The following is an 11,643-nucleotide window of genomic DNA, read 5'->3' as shown; positions in this document are numbered from 1 at the left end:
ATTGCGGCAAAAAGGCAGCTTGCTCCTCAGATGACTTGAAAAAGTATGTTAGTGCTTGCAGTATCTCGGTTTTAAGGACTTCGTTTTTTGCAGAAATGTCCAAAGTTGTTTGTTGGCTCAGGATGAATTTTAACGACTGCGTATGAACAGTTCTTTCACACTATATAAATAAAATGTTTAGTATAACTAAAAACACAGTAAGCCTCTCTGTTGTAAACTACAAAACCCAAAATCAGTGAAGTTGGTATGTTGTGTAATTCGTAAATAAAAACAGAATACAATGATTTGCAAATCTTTTTTCAACTTATATTCAATTGAATACACTGCAAGGACAAATTATTTAATGTTCTAACTGAGAAACATTTTTTTCAAATAATCATTAACTTGGAATTTAATGGCAGCAACACATTGCAAAAAAGTTGGCAAAGGTGCATTTTTACCACTGTGTTACATGGCCTTTCCTTTTAACAACACTCCGTAAACGTTTGGGAACTGAGGAGACCAATTTTTTAAGCTTTTTAGGTGGAATTATTTCTCATTCTTACTTGATGTCCAGTGTCTCCATTGTCATATTTTACGCTTCATAATGCGCCACACTTTTTCAATGAGAGACATGTCTGGACTACAGGCAGGGCAGTCTAGTACACGCACTCTTTTACTACGAAGCCACGCTGTTGTAACACGTGGTGTGACACTGTCTTGCTGAAATAAGCAGGGGCGCCCATGATAATGTTGTTTGAATGGCAACATATGTTGTTCCAAAACCTGTATGTACCTTTCAACATTAATGGTGCCTTCACAGATGTGTAAATTACCCATGCCCTGGGCACTAATACACCCCCATACCATCACAGATGCTGGCTTTTGAACTTTGCACCTATAACAATTCGGATGGTTCTTTTCCTCTTTGGTGCGGAGGACACAACGTCCACAGTTTCCAAAAACAATTTGAAATGTGGTCTCGTCAGACCAAAGAACACTTTTACACTTTGCATCAGTCCATCTTAGATGAGCTCGGGCCCAGCGAAGCCGGCAGCATTTCTGGGTGTTGTTGATAAACGGCTTTGGCTTTGCATAGTAGAGTTTTAACTTGCACTTACAGATGTAGTGACAAACTGTAGTTACTGACAGTGGTTTTCTGAAGTGTTTCTGAGCCCATGTGGTGATATCCTTTACACACTGATGTCGCTTTTTGATACAGTACCGCCTGAGGGATCAAAAGTCACGAACTTAGCCACTTACGTGCAGTTATATCTCCAGATTCCCGAAAACTTTTGATGATATTACGGACGGTAGAAGGTGAAATCCCTAAATCCCTTGCATAAGCTCGTTGAGAAATGTTGTTCTTAAACTGTTCGACAATTTGCTCATGAATTTCTTCACAAAGTGGTGACCCTCACCCCATCCTTGTTTGTGAATGACTAAGCATTTCATGGAAGCTGCTTCTATACCCAATCATGGCACCCACCTGTTCCCAATTAGCCTATTAACCTGTGGGATGTTCCAAATAAGTGTTTAATGAGCATTCCTCAACTTTCTCAGTCTTTTTTGCAGCTTGTGCCAGCTTTTTTGAAACATGTTGAAGGCATCAAATTGCAAATGAGCTAATATTTGCAAAACATAACGTTTTCCAGTTTGAACGTTAAGTATCTTGTCTTTGCAGTGTATTCAATTGAATATAGGTTGAAAAGGATTAGCAAAACATTGTATTCTGTTTTTATTTACAATTTACACAACGTGCCAACTTCACTGGTTTTGGGGTTTGTAATATTTGTTTGAAAAATAATATTGTCAAACATCACAACAACCTTTTTTTTTTAATTCCAATGCCTTAATACCCAAAGTCCTGTATTCTTATTTTTTTTGCAGAAGGTGCAGTGTGCTTCGAGTGTCTTCACATAACAATGAGAAAGTCAGCAATGGTAGAGTCGTGCTTACAACAACATTTTGTCTGCGACGGGGAGTTTGCACCTCTGCTAAAATAAACGGTTAACTTTCAGAATTTCAGAATTGAGCAAACAGAAAGATATCTGCAGTACTACAGTCTGCCCAAAGTTGTGACAAAACAGGACAGAACACTTGTTTGGATTGCAGGCCTTTTGGATATTAAAATGTGCATAACATTTCAATTTTGTATCTGACATGTGTAAGCCTAATGTATGTAATAGTATGATTTAGTATGATCATCTCATTCGAATCTTCTTCGACTATTAGTGCCGCTTACCCACATCATTCATAACACTCTTTTGGGGGTCCTATATCAATCTCTGTACAGTTGTGCAGGTGTTTGTGGCTTTTTAGCATCTTTTGACACAGACATGTCCCAGATTTTTTACTTTTTCTTTATCGTTCCATTCATTTTCACCACAATGTTTACAAATGCTGCAATCTACATTCAGGTCCTGACCAGAGTTATGACATCGGCGAGCATTTTTTACTGTATACGTTTTCATCCACCGGCTTCAATCATGCATCAACATATTTTCTACAGCCACATATTGTTGAACTTGCACTTGCTATACATTACATAAATAACTTGGCTTTGCTGTGGGATCACCGCTGTTAGCTAAACTCAAGATTTAGAACACAAAGATCTACAGAGGCAGAAAACAAGTACAAAACATAAAAGAACAAGCTAACTGGCATACTATGGACACGTAGGAAAGAATATTAGTCAATTATTGGATCGAACAAAAACAATATGAGAGCAACATGGTCCATCCTAAATAGCATTATTAAAAATGATGCTAAGAAGGATTATCCTAAATACTTCGGATGGAAATGTAAAAAAATTACAAAGTAACAACAAAGTAGTTGAAAGCTTCAATAAGTACTTCATGAACATTGGACCAAATCTGGAGAAGAAGATTCCAGATCCTGAGTCAGTTGAGGACTTGAATGACACTATAGACAGAAATCACAACTCGATGATCCTTGCAAGTGTGACAAAAGGGGAACTAATCAATACTGTGAACAAATTTAAATCCAAGACCTCAACTGATTTTAACGGAATTGATATGAAAACGATAAAAAAAGATTATTGAAGAGATTTGAGAAGCTTTAACATATATCAGCAACCTATCATTTCAAACAGGCAATCGCCCAGAGAAAATGGAAATAGCGAAAGTTGTACCAATTTATAGGATTGGAGACAAACACCAGTTTACAAACTACAGACCTGTTTCTTTACTTACACAATTTTCTAAAATTATTGAAAAATTGCTTAACAGATTGGACAAATTCATTAAAAAAAATGAAACACTCACAGACAACCAATACGAATACAGAGCACATCCCAACATCAATGGCATTAATCGAAATAACGGAAGAGATCACCAATGCAATAAATACCAAAACATGTGCTGCTACAGTGATTGTGGATTTAACAAAAGCATTTGACACCATTAATCATAATATCTTAATAAACAAATTAGAATGGTATGCCCGAACGCCTCCCTAGGGAGGTGTTTCGGGCACATCCGACCGGTAGGAGGCCACGGGGAAGACCCAGGAGACGTTGGGAAGACTATGTCTCCCGGCTGGCCTGGGAACGCTTCGGGATCCCCCGGGAAGAGCTGGACGAAGTGGCTGGGGAGAGGGAAGTCTGGGCTTCCCTGCTTAGGCTGCTGCCCCCGCGACCCGACCTCGGATAAGCGGAAAAAGATGGATGGATGGATGGATGGAATCAGAGGGTTGGTCTTGAACTAGATAAGAAGCTACTTAACCAACAGGGAGCAATACGTGAATATAGGAGAACAAACATCGACAGAGCGGAAAATATCTTGTAGTATACCTCAGGGATCAATACAAGGAGTAGGACCAAAATTGTTTGATCTTTATACAAACAACATTTGTAAAGTTACAAAGGACTTAAAATTAACATTATTTGCAGATGACACAACTGTATTTTGTTCAGGAGAGAACACACACAATCTAATACAAATAACAGAAGAAATGGACACATTAAAAAGATGGTTTGACAAAAACAGACTATCTTTGAATCTCAGTACAACTAAAATAATGCTATTTGGTAAAAGTAGAAGGGAAAGTCAGACACAAATACAAATAGACAGAGTATATATTGACAGGGTAAAAGAAAACACATTTTTATGTGTAATAATGGATGACAAAATGAACTGGAAACCTCATGTAAACATAATAATGAATAAAGCAAAATATGTTATTTGACCAAACATCACTCCATGTTCTCTACTGCTCACTAGGGTTACCATATCTGAGTTATTGTGTAGAAATATGGGGAAATAACTACAAATGTGCACTTCATTCACTAACTGTGTTACAAAAAAGATAAATTAGAATAATACATAATGTTGGATATAGAGAACATAAAAACCCTTTTATTGAATCAAAAATACTGAAAGTCAACAACTTGGTGCATTTGCATTTAGAAAATATGTGACATATTACATTATATCGTATGCATGTTCGAAATAAACTGAAACTGAACCGCTCAGTGGGCACAGCTCACTAGTTGGTTGTGCTTCATAAATTATTTGTATTTTTTAATAGCGCCCTCAAAAATCAAAAGCTAGCCTAAAGTTAAGCAATGGTTAAAAAATAAATAGTTTTAATACATTTCTAAGACCTTAAATGTTGGTATTTAATTTTTTTTTCTCGAGATTTTGATCGAATTTAAGACATTTTAGGGCCTTGAATTCCAATTATTAGATTGAAAAAGTAGTTTTTCTTTCCACTTTTTAGCACCAATTCTTCTCCTGGTTTTGTTGGTTTAGCTTTAATTGTGCTTTCAGTCTCTGCTACATTGTTGACATGTATGGTCCTGCACGCCAATATATATGTTATTATCGCACAGCACTATCTGAGGGTATACAGTACCATTTCAAAAGACCAAAGATCAGAGTGAAGATCATCTTCAAATAAGAGTTTTGGAAAAAAAACTATTCAGCAAATAAGGAATTCATTTACATGGCACATTCTAAGTTTTGTTTTTATGGCTAATCGAGTGGTTGTGGTGGAGAAACAGGATTGCGTCCAAACTTTCTGGTGGAATATTGTCTCTATTCCTGTTGGTTGTTCCTGCTCTGTCCTGAACAAAGTCTTGTGCCATGTTGCCTGCCACTGCTGGGGCAGCCAAGTACACCTGTGCCACTTTTCCCAACATTGGGAATTGCACCGCCTTTGTCCTCCACCAATGTAGGGGCTCCACGCCCAACGAAGCCCCCTTATCAGCTCTGAAGACTGATATCTCTAAGTCCACAGACTCCTCTATGGAATCCTGCCTGCTCTGTGGTGTGGAAAACAAGTCTCCTAGCAAAAACTCCATTCCAGACACTTTACGGAGTGTGCCGAGATCTGGCAGAGCCATCTCTTCTTCATCCTCCATGTCCTTAGAGTCAACCTCACCCAATTTCCGTCTCTTCAATAAATGACTCTCTGATTCCGGTTCCTCAGGGGAGATGAACTTCTTACTTGAGTGTATCTTCATGCTTTTGTGTGTCTTCCGGTCCTTTACTATCCTGATGGTGTCTTTCTTCAGCCAATCAAAAGTCTCCATTTGCTCCTAAAAATAATAACACCATATTAATGTATAACATAACCTGTTTTCTTAACTAACATTCTTATGAAAAGTATGTTTCCCCACAAGACCAAGTCAAATATCATCAATCTAAAGTTAAATTGTTACGCTCATTTTATAGTTCATGCCCTGCACTAAAAAGGAAAATAAGAGTCTGCTATACAGAATATTGAGAGCACATACGTTAAATATTGCAATGTTTGAGACCTGTATGAAGGATACCCACACAAAACTTATATCAATAAGGGGTTTCAATTGTAGTGTGACGCACCACATTTTGGCCCCCAAAAATAGTTTTATTACTGAAACAACACTGTTGTAACTAAGGCTGAAACGACGCGTCGACGTAGTCGACGTCATCGGTTACGTAAATACGTCGATGCCGTTTTTGTGCGTCGACGCGTCGCATATTTACGTCACACTACCGTCATGGCGGAGCGCAAAGCAGATGATGCGAGCGAGGGAAAAAAAGCACGTCAAAAGTGTGGGAGTATTTCAATAAACGGCCTAATAATGTTGTAGCGGCGAACAGCTGTCTCGTCAGCTGACGCGCGAGCTCGCAACCGTGGCTGCTGAGCAACCAGCCAAACCCCACTTAATAAAATGATATTTTATCTTAGAGCACATCCGCCTCCCTATTCACATAGGCAACCCCAGGAAATGTATATAATTCGGCATTATTTCGGCCAGTCGGTTTATGTGATCAGAGCCGATCAGTTTACGTTCACACGCAGGTATAACGCGGCGCGCTCCCGTCTCATCTGCTGGTGCGCGAGCCCGGTAATTAGACCGCTGTGTCAAATCAAGGAGTACAAAAGACGCCAGCGCAGAGTGGAAAAAGGTTTAGTTCATTACAGATAACCCAGAGTTGTGCCAAAAGTGTACCAAAACCAAAAGCTGAACGGACAGCCGGTAAGATTTAATATTTCTCTTTGTGGGTGTGGCACACCTGTTGCGCTGGTGAGATTGGGGGGGGGGGGGGGGGAGTTGTGTGCATGTAGCGTGCTTAGTCTGGAGGCTAAATACACACTGTGTTTTGTGTAACTGTTGTTTAGTGTTGATATTCTTTGCTTAGTTTGATAAATGTTGGAGCAGTTTGCTTCATCAGGAGGGTGAAGTCGCTCAACTTAAAGTGTTGGATTTAACTGTGCTGGATCATTGGCTGGTGGTGAGGGCATAGAAAAAGGGGCATTTTTCTACCAGTAGACAGCGTTTAAGATTGAGTGTTTCACTGCTAAATTAATAATATATTTATATTGAATATGGATTTTAAATATGTATCTAAATAGGTGGTTAATTGGTTAGGTATTTATGTATTTGCATATTGGGTTTTCTGTTGCATTTATCTATTGTGTTTCTGGGTTTAAATGTATTTTATATTTATCTTGGTGCATTTATGTTGAGACAATTTATTTAAAATCTGTTTTAACTTAAAGGGAAAAGATGTGTCCATTTTCTTGCACTTGTTTAATGGTTAAGAGTTTGATAGCCTAATTAATAATTGTAAATTATGGGATTGATAATTGATTGATTTTTTACAGCATGTTAATCTTGTGGTGTTTTGTCCTTAAAGGTTTTTCACCTACTAAAGAAGCTAAAGGCTACTAAAGAAGCTAAAGGCTACTAAAGAAGCTAAAGGCTACTCAAGGCTACTAAAGACAGCTAATGACAGCTAAAGAAACTAAAGTCTACTAACACTGCTAAAGACTGCTAAAAAGACTAAAGAAGAAAAAAGAAGCTGTTTCTTCGTTGGAAAAACTGTTGCAAACTAAAGGAAAATAAAAGGAAAAAGTAACTACGGTCTGGTCTTTTGAGTGAAATCCAGAAGCCACATTCAGCATTGGTACATCCCTTCAAGTGTGGGATAAGCACAGCGAAAAAAGCAAAACACTTGACAGTTGTTGTATGCACACTGTGTCGAGCGGAAATGGCCTATCATAGCAGCACAACGGCTATGAACGAACATTTGAAAAAAAAACACCCGACAGCGTTCTTGCCATCACCATCAACTAGTCAATCGTCCGCGTGAGTATACGTTGTCATCATTACACAAAAACATGAATGTGTCATTTGTATCTGCGTTGTAAATTCATAAACTAAAACACTGTTTCGCTCTGAGAGGCGCGTTTGGCGTGCCTGTTCAGTGTTTACAAAGACGCGCTCCTCTTTAACGCTAACGTTAATTAGTTGTGCAATTACCTTTTACAACATTAACAGTTACATATACTATGTACAAACGAACAATTAACTTTCACTTTAATCATACTATCATTGTTGTGTTATTAAGCAAAATAAGCAATACTTTTACTTTTGTTGAAATGTTTACACTGTTACAGAATATTTCGTTTTGCACTTTTTTGTATTGGATGTTTATCTTTATTTTTGCACATTTTAAAGCAAAATAAGCAATACTTTTACTTTTGAAATGCTTATACTATTGCAGAATATCAAGATTTGCACTGGATGTTTACTTTTATATTTGCACATTAAAAAGCAAATAAGCTACTTTTAATTTTGTTAAATGTTAAAAGTTTTAAATGTTTACATTGTTACAGAATATTTTGTCATGTTGTTGTCAATGTTGACTGAGTGGCCATACTTCTTTTTTTTGTAAATAAAAGTCATGCCTTTTGAAAAAACTGGCCTACATTTATTTTTTCATCTTCATTTTAAATAAAAAAAAATAATCGGTAAAAGGAAAAAAAATATATAGATTAATCGAAAAAAAAAAAATCTATAGATTAACCGATTAATCGAAAAAAAAAAATCTATAGATTAATCGATAGAAAAATAATCGTTAGCTGCAGCCTTAGTTGTAACCGGAGGTTGCGATGACGTCAGCAGGAATCATGCGCTTGTCTGGAGTGTAGGCAACATGTATTTCAATTAGGGCTGTCAAAATTAATGAGTTAACACAGGTGATTAATAAAAAAAATATCACAATCATGAACACGCTTCGATTAATCATGCAATTTATTTTGTTCCGTACAAGCTCTTTTACCTTAACCGCTATACGGTCAGTGATCAGATCAATGCGAATGTCAGTACAAAAAAAAGTGAGGAGACTCCAACTGGTGTGCTCACTGGCAAATTTGACTTCAAAATACAGCCTGAAAGAACCTTTGATAAAACTGTTACCAAGTTGTGTGCAAAAAAATGACATGCATTCAAATAAAACATTTAAAAACATTCCTATATGAGATTCTGATGATAAAATTGCATTAGTGTACAAATATTGATATAATATTGTACTGTGATTAATGATTATTAAATCCAATTCCAAAATGTTATTGAAATTAATTTGACAGTTCTTTACATTTACATTATTATTATTGTATATTGTTGTAATGCCAATGGTAAAGATATACTGTGATTTTATCCCATCCATCCATCCATTTTTCTACCGCTTGTCCCTTTCGGGGTCGCGGGGGGTGCTGGAGCATATCTCAGCTGCATTTGGGCGATAGGCGGGGTACACCCTGGACATATTATTTTATAAAATTGTTTTATTTTTTTCAAGGATAAAGATTAGTTTGTGCAATTACAATGCCTTGATTTTAGTGAGATTAGCCATAGCCTTCAAGACATATTTGGAGAAAAGGCATCGCTGTGTGATAATAATGAACACATTTATTGTTTAACACTTTTCAGGGATCCACAGGTGTAAATACTCGGCCCACTTATTTTTAGACCGTATATAAACAACTTACCAAAAATTGGTCAGCATGCCTAGTATCTGCTTAGTACCTTGCCAGATGTGGCCTGTATTCGCATAGGCTGTCAGACAAAACAAAAAAGTGATCGCCATTCCAAGTATTTTTAATCACAGCCAACAAAATAGGTTTTCTTTTTTCATTACAGCACATTCCCTAAACGTTAAAACACCATCAACACGAGTGAGCACAACCTTCAGTAGTGGAAACCTGGGTTTATTTGCTATCAGATTTGTATCTTTAATTGTTAAAAATAAATCTGCGTTGTTTGGCAGCGGCTAAACTAGCATGTTGCGTGAGGGGCGAGATTGTGAAAAGGTGATGACAATGTGCAGAGGTTTGGAAACAGTGCTTGTCTTGTCGGCTGATAAAGCTTTTTTTGCTCGTTACTGTTATTTTAAAACACAAATTGTTGTATTCACAATGTATTGTTTTTCATGGTGAAAATTAGCTGTGTCCCGGGAATGCACATATTGTTGGTTTACTGCATCCTTTTAGATTTAAATGTGTCAGTGCTGCTGTATACTTAAAATCTCAACTTTTAGCCTACAGTCCTTTGGCACATTTTCAGTTAGGCTCTTGCAGGCAAAACATTTGGGAACCCCTGTCTTAAAGTCAGATGTGGTTTAAGAAGTGGTCCAAAGTAGAATAGAACCTGGGCAGTTTATGCTGTAATGCAGCAGTACTAAGCACTAATGTACCATGTAGCAGAATGATATTAACTTCAGAGTACTAGAACACGAAAACATTTTAGAGCACTCACCGTCATCTCCATGAATCCAAGCCCATGAAACTGGGGGTCGAGGGAACAGGCCACACTTAAAATTCTGTTGACTTCAGAATTGTTGTAATGACTTGCCAAAGTCTGTCTCACCATCTGCTTCATGTCATTCAAAATGCTTGAGTCCCCTGGCCGGCATACTAAGTGGCAGGAAAGCAAGCCGGTGAGAATGGGTTTAATAAGAGACAAGCGTGGGAAGGCTTCTTTCGCAAGCGTTTGACATGCCACATCCAGTGGTTTGAGGACCATACACAACTCCTCCAAGATATTCCACTCAGAGTGCAATGGCGCCATGTTTGATACAGCTGCAGTGGATGAGGAGTTTGCATAGCAACAATTATTGTTATCAAATTCTGAAGTAAAGTCTTCATCCATCAGGTTCTCACATTTGACCTGCTTTAACAGAGCACTTTGAATGCTTTCATGTTTGAGTAGTGTGCTTAGCAGAGGATAAAGTCTATTCCATGTCGGCCGACAGTGGCTGGCCCATGACTTCAGCTCTGCCTGCTCCCTTTCGGTCAAAGTTTCCAACACACTTTGGTAATAACTTGAGGGTCTATGGCAGGAGTCTTTGTTTTGACAGAGTGCCTGTAACTGGCTTAAAAGAAAACCTTGGAATTGCAAGAGGGTCTTGGAGATGACAGGGTGTGATGTCAATTCATCAATGCAGTCCTGTACAACACTGAAGAAACATGGGACAAACAGAAGCCCTTCACTTGAATGACACGGTTGTAGATTCAGCTGTTCCATTGGTGACACAGATTTGTCCGTCTGCAGAGATGAGTTTGGGTTAAGGGCTTTATCTGCACATTTTGTATTATTTAGTATTTGCAGTCGCATCTTGTTATTGCGTTTACCTCCCAGCAAGACAAGATTAAACTGAGATATCCCCCACTCGTTGGCCATGGTCTTTACTTGGGCTTTCAAGCTTTGATGGCAGTTATTTGTCATGTCACATTCTATGAGTCTTTGTGTTGCCAGGGTGACATTTAGGCATTCCATGTTTGAGTCAATGTAATGTGCCCACAGAGTGACATATCTCTTGTTAGTTCGGTCCCAGCTGTGGACCCAAACATCTACACTGATTGTGACAAAATTAGGAACCTCACCCCGCTCACTGGGTGACGGCGCAAGTCTCCTGCATTCATCCTCAATAGGAGCGGTGTGGTCAAATACATTTTCATTTTCTCTGTTACTCGACGTCGTCAGCATCTGAGCAAGAATCTCTTTGTCTCTGCTGTGGTGTTCATTCAGGAGCTTCTTGAGCAAGGAAGGAGCTGGAAGTTTGTAGGTGGGAAGCAGAGAGTGGATCAGCTTGCTAAAGCCCTTTCCACCTACCAGAGTTGGAGGATGGATATCCATGATGAGAAAATTGCTGATGGCTTCAGTCAATTGAGCAGACGAGCCTATTGAAAGCATACAGAACAGACCATGGTTATCTATCAATGATAAACAAAAATTGTTACGGTACATAATATATGTAATAATAATATAATAATACAACTACTTTCTTAAAGCAATTGTTTATAGTTTTAGATTAACTTTAAGCAGTACCGTATTCACTTGAAATTAATAATAATTTATCATTAAAA

The 11,643-nt window shown here is 38.0% G+C and overlaps 1 protein-coding gene across 6 annotated transcripts in view; it reads right to left on the bottom strand.

The window, feature by feature from the left end:
- Positions 1 to 1,808: 1,808 nt before the first annotated feature.
- Positions 1,809 to 11,643, bottom strand: part of LOC133617216 (E3 SUMO-protein ligase ZBED1-like) — a 46,307-nt gene continuing 36,472 nt past the window's right edge. For 3 of the 6 annotated variants that reach the window (XM_061977055.1, XM_061977057.1, XM_061977059.1), the window contains 2 exons: positions 10,034 to 11,457; positions 1,809 to 5,542 (listed from right to left, as the gene is read on the bottom strand). In XM_061977055.1, coding sequence (XP_061833039.1) covers positions 4,958 to 5,542; positions 10,034 to 11,457 — 2,009 coding nt within the window. In that variant the 3' untranslated portion in view covers positions 1,809 to 4,957. Of the gene's footprint in view, positions 5,543 to 10,033; positions 11,458 to 11,643 lie in introns of those variants that run through there. The other 3 variants (XM_061977056.1, XM_061977060.1, XM_061977061.1) reach the window with 3 other exon arrangements.

The sequence above is a fragment of the Nerophis lumbriciformis genome, linkage group LG16 (assembly GCF_033978685.3).
Source record: "Nerophis lumbriciformis linkage group LG16, RoL_Nlum_v2.1, whole genome shotgun sequence".
In the NCBI taxonomy this organism is placed as follows: domain Eukaryota; kingdom Metazoa; phylum Chordata; class Actinopteri; order Syngnathiformes; family Syngnathidae; genus Nerophis; species Nerophis lumbriciformis.
Note: the sequence above shows the minus strand (reverse complement) of the source record. Positions and strands in the feature narration are given on the sequence as shown.